At 52.0% G+C, this 15,665-nt stretch overlaps 1 protein-coding gene across 2 annotated transcripts; it reads left to right on the top strand.

Moving 5' to 3' along the window:
• Positions 1–370: 370 nt before the first annotated feature.
• Positions 371–10,444, top strand: Sncg (synuclein gamma). 2 transcript variants are annotated; one of them, XM_048420957.3, is made up of 5 exons: positions 371–606; positions 1,385–1,426; positions 1,741–1,868; positions 4,043–4,108; positions 10,250–10,444. In XM_048420957.3, exons 1-5 carry the CDS (start codon positions 486–488, stop codon positions 10,289–10,291), a joined length of 399 nt encoding a protein of 132 aa, XP_048276914.2. In that variant the 5' UTR covers positions 371–485; the 3' UTR covers positions 10,292–10,444. The 2 variants fall into 2 exon arrangements, with proteins under 2 accessions (XP_048276914.2, XP_048276915.2); XM_048420958.3 differs by lacking the exon at positions 10,250–10,444 and adding an exon at positions 4,398–4,695 and having other exon boundaries at positions 377–606.
• Positions 10,445–15,665: the final 5,221 nt, after the last annotated feature.

Raw genomic sequence — 15,665 nt, 5'->3', positions numbered from 1 at the left:
GCTGTGGGTAGCTGGGCATCCAGAGTAACCTGCAGGCTGGGCTCTTACCGGACAGGCTCTGACCCCTGCCCAACCTGGGACACTGAGGCACAGGCCAAGATGCTTATCTTCTGCACAGCACATTCCAGGGCACAAGACCCCCATGACTTCCCAAGGGTGACTGAGGGACAATGATAGATTAGGATATGTCCAGCCTCCTGTAAGCACCCCTTCTCCTGGAGTGGCAGGAGTCAGCAGGGCAGAACTGAGCCAGAAGGGGCCCAGGCCCTGCTCTCTGGTTGTGTCCCCCTGGGGCATGCTTTCTCCAGTCCGCCCTCCCTGCCCCCACCCCGCCCTGGGCTGGCCGGGTTCCAGACAGCAGCCACAGCATCAATATTTCATCCGCGTCAATAAGAGGCAGCGGCGGCAGGGACAGCGGCTGCAGCCAACACTTGCCAGCTCCAGTCCCCAGCTCGCAGCAGTCAGGTCCCGTCCTCGCAACCACCATGGACGTCTTCAAGAAAGGGTTCTCCATTGCCAAGGAAGGTGTGGTGGGGGCTGTGGAGAAGACCAAGCAGGGAGTGACAGAGGCGGCTGAGAAGACCAAGGAAGGAGTCATGTATGTGGGTGAGTGTGGCAGCGGGGCGGGGCAGGGTGGGGCAGAGGGCTCCCTAATGTAGACCGGCTCCTACTACCTTCCTTCTGCTGACTCCCCCCACATTCCGGGGAGTATTTTGAGAGAGATGAAACCCTGATTGTTGAGGCAGGGTCCCCCACACTCTGGAGAATATGTTAGTATTTGTCTTTGGAGCCTTTGGCGGGGAGGTACTCTGAAGTCTTTAGGACAGGATTTAGTGCCATTCAGACCACCTGAGTGTGTACATGCAAGAGCATGCACGCACATGCCTGGGGGTGCCTGTGCTTGGAGACCCAGAGACAGTGATCTGCTCAGGTGGACCCTGATTTCTCTGATGGGAGCTGCAGCAGCCAAGCTAGGCCACATGGCCCCACTAGAGGAAAGGGGTAGGCTCTGGAGATGGCCCCAGTTGAGCGTTCAACCTACCCCAGCTCTCTGGTCTCCCTCCAAAGAGGGGGCAGGGGTGGCCAAGCCTGTGACTCAGCTTTCTCTGCCCTGTTCAGCTCCTGCTTCTGAGGCTCGGGCCACACCCATGTGAGGGCCATAGACCCACCACCAGTGACCCTCCCTCAGGCCTGATTCCCCTTTGTCCCTTCTTCCTGTCCTGTCTCCTTCCCGTCTGTCTTCTGTCTTTCAGACATAGCAGGAAATGTCCCTTTGAAGGGGTTACTGTCCCCAGACACCATCCTCATCCCCTCCTGTCCCGCCCCCATCCCTGGGTATTCAGCTATTCACCCTGACTGCCTGAACACCTCTTCCCTCTGACAGGCACCAAAACCAAGGAGAACGTGGTACAAAGTGTCACATCAGGTAAGGGGACCCCAAGAATCCTGCCTTGTACCCAGGGCCCACACCTAGAGGCCTCCTTGTATCAACTGGGACCCTAGGATCCAGATGACCTAAACTACTATATTCTCTAAAGGCAAACCAGAGCAGGCTCCTGTGCCCCCCTGCCCCATCCCACCCCACCCCATCCCTCACATTGTTGCTGCCTTAGAGTCAGAGAATGGCATGGAGATTTAAAAAAGTCAGGCATCCGAGCTCTGGAAAGGGACTGTTCTCCCCAACTCGGGTAGGCAGCGGTGGAGACGCTCCTGGCTGAGTTCAGCCCGAATCCTCTGCAGTGGCTGAGAAGACAAAGGAGCAGGCCAGTGCCGTCAGTGAAGCTGTGGTCAGCAGCGTCAACACGGTGGCCACCAAGACCGTGGAGGAGGCAGAAAACATCGTGGTCACCGCTGGGGTGGTACGCAAGGTGAGTCTGGCTCACGTCCTTTCCCTGGGCTCCCTGCAGCAGGAGACACTGTTGGAAGTGTGGGGAAGGAGCGTTAGACGCTGCTTGACATTACAGGCAGCACTCATTGTGTGTGTTGGGACGACATGGTGTCTTTACAACTGTTCATATCTGGAATTCTTTCCGCACCCCTGGATTGGGGACTCTGGGATTCGTTTTATGCACAAACACTCAAACCATGCCCAGCCCATCACTTTTGGAATATAGGAAATAAATTTTACAAGTGAATTCAGGGCCCTGTGTGGTGAAAGGCAGCCTTCTAGACAGGCTAAAACTTCCAAGCCACTACCAGGACTACCTGTGCCTTTGTGCAACCTCCATCGGTCCCAGGGTCTGACCGCTGCCTCCCCATGAAGCGGTGGGGGAAACACTGCCCCCTTGTGGTAGACAAGCAGCAGGGCTCTGACGCCACCCTCTGCGGAAGTCTTTGTGTGAGCATGTGGGTTGTATGTGGGTTGTAGGGATGGTGGAGATGAACACGGATGTGTATGCATGTGATGTATGCATGGATGGGTGTTCGTGTGTATGTGTGTGGCAGGCGGCTGAAAGATCAGGGCCCTCGGGCTCCCTAGGGATAGAGGCCAGAGGTAGGAGCTGACTCAGCACTTGCTGAATGCTTTAAGCATTTTACACTTACCCTTTGCATGGGCTCCCACATTCCACAAAACAGGATGTGGAGAGAAAAGCCTACAGAGACTGGGTGACGAGCCACAGTCGCGTGGTTAGCCTGTGTGAGCATGGAGCTTCCGTGAGCGCCAGTTCCTGGGCTCTTGAAAGACTGAGCGTAGACTGTGCAGGGATGGAGGTTCCAGAATGGAGGCTGAGAGGAAGCTGAGTCCAAAGACTTGTTATCTTCAACCCCCATACTTACAACAGGCCGCCCCAGTGGCTGAGCCCCAGGGTCCCTCACAGCCAATACTACAGAAGTCTGCTCTGGGGGTGTGTGTATGTGTGTGTGTGTGAAAGGGGTGGGGCCACCCACCCCAAACACTTGCTGCTGGGGCCAGCACAGGGTCTCTTGTCTCTGGGCTGTGCAGACGCACCTCGGCAGGCTGTGTGACTTTGGAAAGAGATCCTATCCGGATCCGCAACTCCTTGTCTGAAATTGCCGTCTCACAGGACTGTGGGGGAAGGCAGAGAAAGTATGCCAGCGAGCATTTCTGCCAGGCACGTGGTGGGCACCCACCATTGTCATCTTCACCACTGTCACCAGAGCTGCGGGCATCCCAGGAAGCCTCCTCCCAAGCCCCTAGCAAGAAGGACCCTGGGAGCTCGTTTCAGGCTACCCCTTGCTAAACCGAAGAAACTGCTGAGCCCGCGGAGCTGTACCAAGGGACAGTCATTACCTGGTGACACAGTACCTAATCCTACCAGTGACCTTCAGAAGAATGCAGCATGGCTGTCTGGCCACTCATGCCATGGGGTTCAGGTGCCACTCTTGGGGTAGTATGCCCAGGCAAGCAGTCGCTTGCACTTCGTCCGAAGAGCCTGGCTCTGTGTGATCCCGGCTGAAAGTTCTGCGTCCTTTTGTCTCTCCTTGTTTTGGTCCTGAGGTAACACGGGTTCTGAGAACGGATTTCGGACGGACCATCAGTTTTGTTCTAAACTCCCCGCTGTCATGAGCATGTCAGCACATGCTGTGGAGAGAGCGGAGATGGAAGACAGGCCCGAGTCCGGAGCACATCCAGAAGGCAGGAAGAGGGGCCTGGAGCAAGCAGGAGCTAGCCCTGCCAACGTGTTGTGCTCTGAGGCCCTGAACTAGTCTCTAGGCCGTGGCTGCTATCCTCCGGGGTGCCGTGAACGCTGATGACATACTACTGTTCACACCACCTGAGTGCGGGGGTTCATGTGATCCAAGGGTCTCTGCTCACTCCCAACCTTACTCCACGTCTTCCAGACTTCCGCACTTAAGGAGCCTAAACATGTCGGGAGGCAGGTACCCATGACTTAGCTCGTTTGCGGAAGATGAAGCTGGCTTGATGTATCTGGTACACTCAGAGTCTTGGGACTCTGGCACCCCAGATGTCCTAAGGACAGTAGAACGATGGAAGGCCCTGCTCATTTGTGACCCTGGCAGCTGAGGGTCAGTGTATCTCTTTCCATAGCCTTGTGTCCCTTTTGTACCCCCACTGTAGGAGGACTTGGAACAACCCGCTTCTGCCCAGGACCAGGAGAACAAAGAGCAAGAGGAGGATGAAGAGGTAAGAGCAGGCCTCCCAGGGCACACCAGAAAGTTCTGGTAGAGACCCGAGTCACATAGACCTCCTTCATTTCTGAGTGGAAGATTTTCCACAGCCTCCCACAGGGACATGGGTGTGGCAGTCCTGGACCTGAGTGCATAATCTCCTCATAAGTGACCCTTTCCTCGTGGTTAGGGAGAACTGAGGGCCTGATGCTGAGTGCAGGTCTCTCTCCCTCGGTTCCTCCGTTTCTCTTTCCCCCTCCCTTCTTCCATCTCTGCCTCCCTTCCTCTCCTCCCTTCGCTGCCAGGCCAAGAGTGGAGGAGAGTAGGAGACTGCCATCAGCCACAGAGGCCCAAGGGACACCCCTTCTATCTTGGATCCCGTCCCCACCTGGCAAAATAAGTGTCCTGCCCAAAGTGCCCTGCGGGTTGCCCACGTTCTCTGCGACCCAGCCGGGTGCCACAAGCCTATCCACGCGCGCACGCTACTGCCAGCGCCAGCGCCCCCTGCTGGCTCCTTTTACCCTATGGCCCTCAGGATCCCATAGATCAGATGCTGCTGTAATTTTTTTTTTTTAAATGATTCCAAATAAAACCTGAGCCCCACTTCCTGCCTTGCTTCTTCCCTGGGCTGTGCCATCACTCACGAAGTCCCTTGAACATCCCCGGGTGCACTTCAGGACATAGAGTTCTTCTGGAATCTGAACCTTCAGGAGCATTGTCCCCCTCCACTGTGCCACCATCTTTAGCAGTAGGGTGGCCTTTCTCTCAGCTCTCCAGATAACAGGCTGCTGACCCTGTCCACAGGAGCGCAACTGGACAGACCAGGTTTCAGCCCCAGAGCCCCTTTAGAGTGGATCCCACCACCTGCCTGATTCACTGTGTCTGAGGAAGCTCAGGTGGGCAGAGGGTGTGAATGTCTGTACAGTTTCAGTTTGTGTGCTAAGTATGGAGACAGGGGCACCTTCCTGGGAACACGCTGACAACCATAGCGAGGACAGGCACAAAAGGAGAATGACCCTGAGACCCTGTCTGGCCCCAGGCATCCTCGGGGTAGTGGGTTTTCCTTTCCTGCCTAGCCAGGAGCCTACAAGGTAGCATAAACAAAAGAAAACGGTATGTTTGGTACTGGGAATATAGCTCAGTGGTAGAACGCTTGCCTACCAACCATAGGGCCACGGGTTCAGTCCACAGTGTTGCAGAGGAATAAATGAACACAGTTCGTGTGTACCATAGTTAGCCTCGAGAAGGAATTAAGGGACTGAGAGTTTAAACAACTTGCCCAAGAGCACAGAGCTGAGACACATCAGGACTGGACACAAACCAGAGGGCCTTGTTTCAGAACCACCTGACTCCACTCTCTGCCACGGCTTCCAGGGGGCTATGTCAGAGTCCCTACCCCTCCAAAATTTCAGAACAGCCTTACTGGGATCCAGTACTAAGCTGTCCCATCCTTGGGATATTTCCCGGGGGTCTCAACCTTGTCTTGGACACTCAGATTGGGTTCAGAACTTGGAAGAGATTTGTCCAGACCTCCAATGCCAAAACCAGAACCGGAGGCCACACTGGCCCGAGACATTTGTCTTCTCCCGATGTGCAATGGGGAGCAGGGGTTGAGGACAGCCCGGTCAATCTGCCCCTGAGCTCTTTATCCAGGTGGGTGAGCCACAGGACCCGTTGCCGAGGAAGATAGAGAGAACTGAGGTCAGTGGTCCCATGATAGGAGGAAGAAGTAGCGGAGGCTCAGGGCAGGCAGGTGTTCCTGCAGACACCTCCTCCCCAGCTCACAAGTTTCGGGAACTAGTACCCACCTGGGAGCTCTCTAGGATGGAAGAGAAAATGGAGGAACAAGGTTAGCTTGGGTGACTGGAGGTGGAAGACCTGGCCCTAGGAAGTTTCTCATCTCCCAGGCATCTCCGCAGAGGTCTCTGCTTCCCCAACCCTGTTCTGGACTCAAATGACAAGCATCAAGGTCAGCCTGCTCCAGGGATACCCTTCTCCAACTTCTAGACACCTGCAGCACCTGCAGCGTTCCCAAATGTTCACCCCAGACACACACTCTGGACTAACCTCTGGAAAAAGAAAAGCCATGTCGCTTCTGACCTTGAACCTGAGCTTACTCAAGAAGCCCACCCACCACTGCCCGGCTTATGATTGAATTTTTTTTAAAGATTTATTTATTTATTATGTACACAGTGTTCAGCCTCCATATGTCCCTGCAGGCCAGAAAAGGGCACCAGATCTCATTACAGGTGGTTGTGAGCCACCATGTGGTTGCTGGGAATTGAACTCAGGACCTCCGGAAGAGCAGTCAGTGCTCTTAACCTCTGAACCATCTCTCCAGCCCCCTATGATTGAAATTTTTAAAAAAATATTTAGTGGTGGCTCATACCTTTAATCCCAGCATTCAGGAGGCAGTGGCAGGCAGACCTCTGTGAGTTCAGGATCAACCTGGTCTACTGAATGAGTTCTAGGACAGGCTCCAAAAGCCCACAGAGAAGTCCTATCTTGACAAACCAAAAAAAAAAAAGTAATTATGTGTATACATGTGTGTCTGAGTGTGGGTTTGTGCACACAAGTGCACTGCCCCCAGAAGTCAAAAGAGGGTGTCAAGCCCCTCAGAGCTGGAGTTACAGGCAGGCCAGAGCCACCCTTTACAGATGCTGGTACACAGTTTCTGATTCTCTGAAAGAACTACTGAGCCTTCTCTCCACATACCTCTCCCTTTAAATTTAACTTTGTTTATTTTTCATCACAGAGTCTCACTGTGTAGCTCTGGTTGTTCTGGAACTAGCTGTGTAGATGAGGCTAGTCTCGAACTTGCAGAATCTGCCTGCCTCTCTCTGCCTCTTGAGTGGTGGGATTAAAGGCAGAGCCACCACACCCATGATTTGCTTTTATTTCTGGTACTAGCCTAGTAAAAAGTCTGGTAAAAAGTGACCTTGAACTCCTGACCCTCCTGCCTTCTCCTCCCTGTGCTGAGAACACCACAGGGCACCTCCGTGCAGCCCGCTGCCTCCACCTTCCAAGTACTGAGATCATGCGCAGCTGTTTTCGGATATTTTTGGTTTTATTGTTTTGCTTTTTGAGTCAGGGTTTCACTCAGTAGCCCAGGTTAGCCTCCGACTTGCACTGATCCTTCCTGACTTAGTCTCCCACATGCTGGAATTACAGATAGAACCAATCACACCGGGCTTTAAATGCTTAATTTATTTTTATTGTATGTGCATTGGTGTTTCACCAGCAAGTGTGTCCATGTGAAGAAGCCAGATCCTGCGAAGCTGGAGTTACAGGACAGCTGTGAGCTGCCACGTGGGTGCTGGGGATTGAACCTGCGCCCTCTGGAAGAGCAGTCAATGCTCTTAACCATGGAGCCATCTCTCCAGCCCCTTTAGTCGACTTTAACAATCATAAATTTGGGGCCTGCGGGATGTCAGGGAGTGCTTGCCGCTGTGTCTAACGACCTGAGTTCATTCCCTGGAACTGCATGGCGGAAAGAGATGATTGATCCCTGCCAGCACTCCAGCCTCTGCATTCACAGTGTGGAGTACCTGTGTGCACACACACGAGCTCTCACACACAAACAAATGCAGGATAATTTTTTTTTTTGAGACAGTTTCTCTTTGTAGTCCTGGCTACCCTGGAACTCACTCTGTAGACCAGGCTGCCCTTGAACTCACAGAGATTCCTCTGTCTCTGCTTCCTGAGTGCTGGAATTAAAGGCCTGTGTCACCACCGCCAGACAAACTAAACATTCTTTCAATTTTTTTTAAATGTCACTATCTGGACAGTGGTGGTGCACACCTTTAATCCCAGTACTTGGGAGGCAGAGGCAGGCAGTTCTTTGAGTATGAGACCAACCTGGTCTATGGAACGAGTTCTAGAACAGCCAGGTCTACACAGAGAAACCCTGTCTTGAAAAAAGAAAACAAACAAACAAAATATCACTAATTGGAGGCCAGGAGAGGTGAATAGCTCTACTAGCTGAGCTCAGGAGACAGGGGCAGGAGAATCAAGAGTTCTAGGCCCCACAGGGTTAAATGGAGGTCTTGTCCTGAAAGAGGAAGTGATTAAGTAAGTTACTAAACACATCTGCATTACATAGTAGTTCTCTTCCTGCTTTCTGCACTATACCTCTGCCACGGGGGTTGTGATGATGACAGTCACCTAGGCTACTTCACTGGGCCTGTCAAATATCTTTAGGGTTGTGACATAGGACCTTATTCTTGGGGTCATGCTTCACTCTGCAGCTAGGCACGTTAGTCAGTTGAGGGGTGTTTGTTTAGAACTGGCAGTAAAGGCTGACATATACTAGGTCCATCTCCTCCCAGTTCAGGGCTGAAGACATCAAGAGATGCAGGACTGTGGGAGGTGGGGGCCTGGGGGAGCAGTGCACACTCCTTTAATCCCAGCCCTCAGGAGGCAGAGGCAGGAGGATCTCTTTGAGTTTGAGGCCAGCCTGGTCTACAGTGCAAGTTCCAGGACAGCCAGGCTGTTACACAAAGAAACCCTGTCTACAAACAAACAAACAAACAAACAAACAAAAAACCAACAACAAAAAGCAAAAAGAAAAAATTCACAAACAAAACAAACAAATGAGCAACCCAGGGCATTCCTGCCCTCTGCCTAGCTGGTGGGACTGGGTGTCCTGTGGCAGATACTTTCCTTCGCCTGACACAGAGGAACAGAAAGTCTCCCCTTCTGGGTTTGACTTTACCCCCCCCCCCCGCCCCGTATCTATCTTGGTTGGATCCCAGGGTCCTTGGGGGCACACAGCCACCCTGCAGTGCCAGACCCAGTGGGTAGAGACAGGGGTTCTGTGTTTACCAGGCCCCAGTTTACCCATTGCAATAGATTTGAGTACTGATGGGAGCGTTTGAGGGAAACCCTACTGACCTTCCTGCCTCAGTTTCCTTCTATAACCCCATGCCATCCCAGCTCACTATATGATTATAAAAATTACACAAGAGACTGTAAAGCATTGTGTGTGCATGTGTGCGAGCATGCTCCCGAAAATGCTCAATAACAAACCCTGTTACCATTAGTATCGACTCCAGTTCTGAGCGCCCAGGATGACCAGGTGCAGCCCCCAGCTGAGGAGGAAGGAGCCCAGTCCAGGGGCTGAGTAGACTCCTGGATCCCTCATCTACCCCTTCTGCCTTCCTGCGTTATCTTTCCCACTCGAGTTAGAACTTTCCTTCCCTGTGAGGAACCCTCAGGGAAGTGACCCACCCTTACTCCCTATTTTCCCCAAAGCCCAGTAATCTGCCTGCTGTCCTGCTTCTGCCCTCCCTCGGCCTGGTGAACTGGCACTGGGCTACTTAAAAATCAGGCCGGCGGTGGTGGCACATGCCTTTAACTCAGGAGGCAAAGGCAAAAAGATCTCTGAATTCGAGGCCAGCCTGGTCTACAGAGAGAGTTCCAGGACAACCAGAGCTACAGGCAGAGAAACCTTTGTCTTGAACCCCGCCCCCAGCGAGGGCAGTACAAACGACCTGGACCAGCCGGTAGAAGACGCCCAGGGTGCCAGGGAGTGGAGCCCTACCTGAACATCATGGGCCTACCTTTCTAGGACACACCAACAGGGGCCGCGGTTCTCTGCAGTGCAGAATCCTTGGACCTCGTCTTCTTGAGACAGAGGTGCCACCGGGTACCCACCTGGACCAGGGCTTTGGGGGTTGATGGAGCCCATCTGAGGAGGTGCCAAGCGCAGCTCCCCTCATACAGCAGGCTGTGGTAAAGGTCCGCTGAGATGGACCTCAGCCTACTGAAAGACCTCCACCTGCTGGCCTTCCAGCCCAGGGCAGATGGGACCAAGAGGGGTCTCCAGGCCCCAACGGACTTCCGGAGTAGGGCTCATTGTCTTCCTGGCCTAAGGCAAGAGACTTCATGTTATTGACATGGAGCTGAGGACACAAACTTTTTGTTTCAACGAGTGGAGAGGGTGACACCACAGAAAAGTCCCACGGTGTTAGCGGGTGGAGGGTGAGGGAGAGGGGTGCACACTCCTCAGAGGCTCCAACCCTGGCTCAGTGTTAGCCGCTCTGCCCTCAACGACTGGAAAGTGGGGTCCCTGGGGAGCATACTTTAACCAGATTTAACTTTGCAGAGCAATGGATCCCCAGGGCACTGCCTTTCTGCGTCCCACTTCCTTTCCCAGGCTCGGACGGTGCTGCCAGGCGCCCGCGAACCAGGCTGTTAACCAGCATCTGACCAGGCGAGCAAAGACTTCAGCCATCAGCAGTGAGGAGACCGGGCACTTCTTTCCGGTCTGGGATCTGCAGAACTTGGCCCGGAGCTCTGCTCAACTGGTGCCTCCTTGATCTGCCCTTAATTAAAGCTCCTATTATCCTTCTTTTGGGTTCACTTCAGTGATGTCGCCAAGCGAGGCCCAGCTCTTTGGCGCCGTTAGGGGCGGGTTCCCCATCCTCTCCGCCGCCTCACTACTCATTAGCTCCCCAATTCAAAGCTTCCCTTGCTTTGGGAAACAGGTTGCACCTAGGATGGGGATACCCCCGTCCCCTGATCCTCCGGGGACTCCTCTCTGAAGCGAGACGAGGTGCTGAAGAAGACTGGGGGGGGGGGGGCGGGCGCCTGCGAGGACCCTGGGCAGCGGGAGGCGGTGCAGGACCGCGACTGCTGCGCACCGGGCCACACCCTACGGTGACTCACCAGGGGGGAATTGCCCGGTGTTTTATAAGGTTTTGATCGCGGCCGCCTGGGGGAGCCCTGACCCCAAAGAAGGAAGCAAGGGTGCAGGGTCCTGGCTGGTGACCTGGGAGTCAACGACAGAGGCACTCCCAACCTCCCTTAAGCTCCCTTTTCTTCTAGAACTAACTAGAAACTTCTGGTCCAGAACGAAGGTAGACATTTTCTTCCGGCAAGTTACAGATGGAGTAGGGATCCTGCAAAGCTCCCTCCCAACCCTCAACACGTGTCCACGCACGAGACCTCAGCTTGGGCACGCCCTGCTGCCTAGTGACTCACAGACGCCGCAGGGTGAGACTACACCCAAGCATCCATTCATCAGAAACACTGCCACACCCCAGGGGACCTCTGCTTGCCTCTTTTCCCATCTCCAGACTCTTATGCATTTATTGTTGTCGCCCACAGTAGTACCTTCTCCCAAACGGTGCATACAGGTTTATCACTTCAGTCAAAAACAAAACAAAACAAAACAAAAAAACAAAAAAAAACCAAAACCAAAAAAAAAACCAAAACAACAACAACAACAACAACAACAAAAAACACAAGGACCACACCCTTCCTAGTTCTGCAGGAGTAGAGATTAGGAAAAAACAGCCTCCTATACAAACTGGCCCCAGGCTGCCCTTCACAACCACCCTTTTCCTCTTCCATCCTCACCCAGGGTTGCCTCCATTTGGATTCATATGGCTGACTGTTCCCCCAAAGAAAGTGTCCCCAAGTGTGCAAAATGAGATGGTACAGTTACCTCCAGCTCCAAAGAAGGCCCTTTAAGAGACGCCTCGAGCTGTCTGAGGGCTTCTGGCATCTCCATAAGACCTCACTTACAGGACTGGGTCATGAGACAGTTGGGACTGACCACACTAGGAAACTGATGAGCTTGAGTCTTCGATGCCCCATTGTCTTTCTGTTGTTTATCCTTGCCCAGCATGACTCAGGCATAAACTCCAGAATGTTCACATCTGCTGCTTCTTGCCTGTTCTGCTTTAGGCACGGTTGGGGGGTGGCCAGCTCTTGCTAGGAGGGGAGAGGTCAAGCCTGTGAGATGGGGTGGGGAGTATCTAGGAAAGGTTTTTTTTTTTTATGATCTTAAAAGAAATAAAGGGACCAGGTACATAATAATACACCTGTCTTTAATAATAATGATGGCGCATGCCTTTAATCCCAGCACTTGGGAGGCAGAGGCAGGTGGATCTCTGTGAGTTCGAGGCCAGCCTGGTCTACAAGAGTTAGTTCCAGGACAGGCTCCAAAGCTTCAGAAAAACCCTGTCTCAAAAAAACAATAACAAAACAAAACAAACAAACAAACAAACAAAAAAGAAAAGAAAAGAAAAGAAAGGAACAAGGAAAGAAATGACCCCACCTTTCTTATGAACTTTATAGCTTGCTTGGAATGGTTCCTAGAACTGTGGTGGGCACTTGCAATCCAGGACACAGAGGGGAAGGCTACCTCACTGATCAGGACAGCAGGAGTGGAGCCCTCTGTGCTGTCTGGAGTCCTTTATCCAATCCCCAGCTTCTGCCAATTCTGTAGCAGCCGCTGTTCTGGCTGAAGACACGTTTTTGAACTAGGGTTTCTGTTCCAATAGAGTCTGTTGACTAGAAAGCTAAGTCTTCTCCATGTTACGTGCACTCCAAAGCCAGGCACTTGCCACCCAGCTGGCTCTCAGGCAGTCACACATAGTCCCCTTTAGTTCCTTTCCGGAGACCATCAGGTCAAGCTCTTCTTCGGGGGGGGCGGGGCATTGTCCCCATACTCTACTTTTGTGTCTGCAATGCACTCACAGGCAACCCTTGCCTAGCTGCACCTGGTTCTTCCTTGGTTCTTGTCTCAGTTTGGCAGAGCACATACACATGCACGCATGCACACACACACACATGCACATACTCTCTCCCCCCCCAACACACGTATCCAGCCATGTGGATGCAGGTGCCTGAGGAAGCCAGAGGCCTCAGATCCCCCAGGAGGTCAGGAGCTGAGTGAGGACACGGGGGCTGGGACCTGAACTTTTGTCCTCAGCAAGAGCTTCACTCATTCTTAACCGCTCTGCAGCCAAAGCCATGCATGCATGTATGTATGCATGTATGTGTTTATGTGTTTACATGTATGTGTTTATGTGTTTACATGTTTATTTACTTATTTTGAGACAGAACCTCACTATGTAGCTTGGGCTGTCGTTTAACTCTCCACACTCCTAAACTTCAACCTCCTCAGTGCTGGGTTACAAATAGCTGGCAACTTCCCAGTCTTGAGGTCCCCTCAGACCGCAAACAGGCCAGAGCAGAATTTCCTACTTCCCAGTCTCTCTTCCTCCCCTTCCTTCCCTGCAGCTTTCTCCTATCTACTTTGTAAAAAACAGCATTTACATTCCAGTGCCCAACCCTGAGCCACTCCTTTGTTTTTGACTTAGATCTACCAATGGAGATAGTAAAAGCTTCCAGTCAGTCCTTTGGCTGAAGTACTTTCTGCTGTCTCCTGATTGGTTGGAGTCGGTCCCCAGAAGTGTTCTCAAGACTGAAACAAAGATAAGATGTCTGGGATCTGAGAAAAGGGCCCACAGAGATTTATATTCCAGTATGGATGGCATTTTCTATTTTAAAAATTGTGAAAATCAAAGTTAAAAGAGAAAGGTGGGGCTGTAAGAGAGATGGGTCTGCAGTTAGAGAACTCGCTGCTCTTGTGGAGAGCCTGGGTTTGGTTCCCAGCACCCATGTGGTGGCTCACAGTCCTGTAGAACTCCGTCCAGTTTCAGGCGATCCAGTGCCCTTTCTTGCCTCCAAGAACACTGCATACACAGGGTACATATACATGTGGATACATGCAGGCAAAGCCCTTACACACACACACACACACACACACACACACACACACACACACACGTAAGCCTTCCTGGGTGGAAGGGGCTGTGTACCTCACACATGCTAGACACAGATTCTACCACTAAGTTACATCCTGAATAGGGAAGTCTCACTGAAACCTCAAGACAAGATTTCTCTGTAGGTGTGGCGCCTGTCCTGGAACTAACTCTTGTAGACCAGGCTGGCTTTGAACTCACAGAGTTCCACCTGCCTCTGTCTCTTGAGTCCTGGGATTAAATGCGTGCACTGCCACCACCTGGCTAGGAACTTATTTTGTATCCTAGGGAGGCCTTGACTTTGTGCTGCTCCAGCCTCAGCCTCCTACAAAGTAGCTGGAAATAGAGGCCCAGGCCCTGAGACCTGGATGTCCTGGGTTTTTAACGCGTTGAGTATGAGCAGGAGATAATTGAGCTCCCTGGTCGTCCCCCTCCCCAACTGCCTTTTGTTCTTTGCTATGCACACTCTCTCTTGCTGTAACAGTGCCCTCGACAGCAACAGCTTCATCCACTCATCTGCTTCTACTGAGTACACACGCACCCCTCTCCAAAGGTTCTTACCATCCTTGAACCCTGAGACCTCCACCTGCATCTGGCTACATGAAACCCTATTTCTAAACAACGGTATGTTTCCCCACCCCCGTAACAGTCAAATAGAGGCAATTTCTACCCTATCCAGGTATGAAGAACAGAAGAGCCAGTCTGGCCGCAACTGGTTTTGAGCCTGTGCAGTGAGACAAAACTGTGTCCTCTAGTAACCTTTAGGGAGAATTTCCTATCTATCGCTTTCTGTTGAGGTATATTTGGGTATGTGTATAATTAAAATCAGATGCATTATGGATGGGATATGTTCAGTAAGAAAACAATACATGGCCTAATCTCTCAATCAAAGTAGAAACTACAGCCTGCTAACCTCCTTCTCCTGAACCCCATAAAAGGAAGCCCCAAACAATGACTGGAACCCTCGAGTCGTTCTGCTCTTGGGGAGCGATGTCAGTTTGAACAGTGTCTCTTTCATTTGCACTATTGCTTTGCTCCACACACACTGATCTTGCTTCTGCTTTGCTCCACACACACTGATCTTGCTTCATGTGCAAATCCTCAGAGCTGCAAATCCTGGAAACGCTTGACCCGGACCGGGACAACCGGGAACATCCACTTCTAATAGTATTGATCTTGGCAAATACACATTACAGTAAGCCTTGTTTTGAACTAAACACCCACAAAGACCAGGTTAAAAGTCAAAATGGAGCTGGGTGGTGATGGCACATGCCTTTAATCCCAGCACTCTGGAGGCAGAGGCAGGCAGATCTCTGTGAGTTCGAGGCCAGCCTGGTTGGTCTACAGATCAAGTTCCAGGACAGACTCCAAAGCTACACAGAGAAGCACTGTCTCAACAAAACAAAACAAAACAAAACAAAACAAACAAATAAAAAATCAAAATGGAGTGCCAGGTGTGACGGCACATGCCTTTAATCTCAGCACTAGGGAAGCAGCCAGAGGCAGGAGGCAGCAGGGTCTCTGTAAGCTCGGGAACAGCCTAGTTCACATAGTGAGTTTCAGGACTGCCAGTGTTGTGCAGAGAGACCCTGTCTCAAAAAACAAAAACAAACTAACAAAAAAATCAAAATGGAGTCACTCAAGCTAAAGTCAGAGCACCACCAAGACCAAACTCTTCTGTTTGTCTCTCCTAGGAGCCTGGACTAGAGCCGAGTTACCAAACAGGCCAGTTTCAGTTGGCAGTCCTCTGCCTTAATCCTTCCACAAAGAGGCAACCTGAAATAACCTGTCGTTCACTAATTATTACATGCTGTAATATGGTTGGTTTTTCGGCTTGGGGTTTTCATTTGTTTGTTGTTTTGAAGCAGGGGCTTCTGTGCTCCAGGCTGGCCTCGAGCTTGTTCTATAGTTGAGGATGACCTTGGATACCTGACCTTTCGTGCCTATACCTGAGTGCTGTAATTATGGGTACCTGCCACCACGTCTGGCTTCTGTTGTGCGGGGACGTGGACTCGG

The sequence above is a fragment of the Myodes glareolus genome, chromosome 5 (genome assembly GCF_982192425.1).
Source record: "Myodes glareolus chromosome 5, mMyoGla1.1, whole genome shotgun sequence".
In the NCBI taxonomy this organism is placed as follows: domain Eukaryota; kingdom Metazoa; phylum Chordata; class Mammalia; order Rodentia; family Cricetidae; genus Myodes; species Myodes glareolus.
Note: the sequence above shows the minus strand (reverse complement) of the source record. Positions and strands in the feature narration are given on the sequence as shown.

What these genes read in the sequence shown, in the direction of transcription:
- Sncg (XM_048420957.3), top strand. Translation starts at nt 486, where the DNA reads ATGGACGTCTTCAAGAAAGGGTTCTCCATTGCCAAGGAAGGTGTGGTG. An exon ending in GGTACAAAGTGTCACATCAG is followed by an intron (nt 1,427 to 1,740) that starts GTAAGGGGACCC and finishes AATCCTCTGCAG; the next exon opens with TGGCTGAGAAGACAAAGGAG. An exon ending in CCGCTGGGGTGGTACGCAAG is followed by an intron (nt 1,869 to 4,042) that starts GTGAGTCTGGCT and finishes CCCCCACTGTAG; the next exon opens with GAGGACTTGGAACAACCCGC.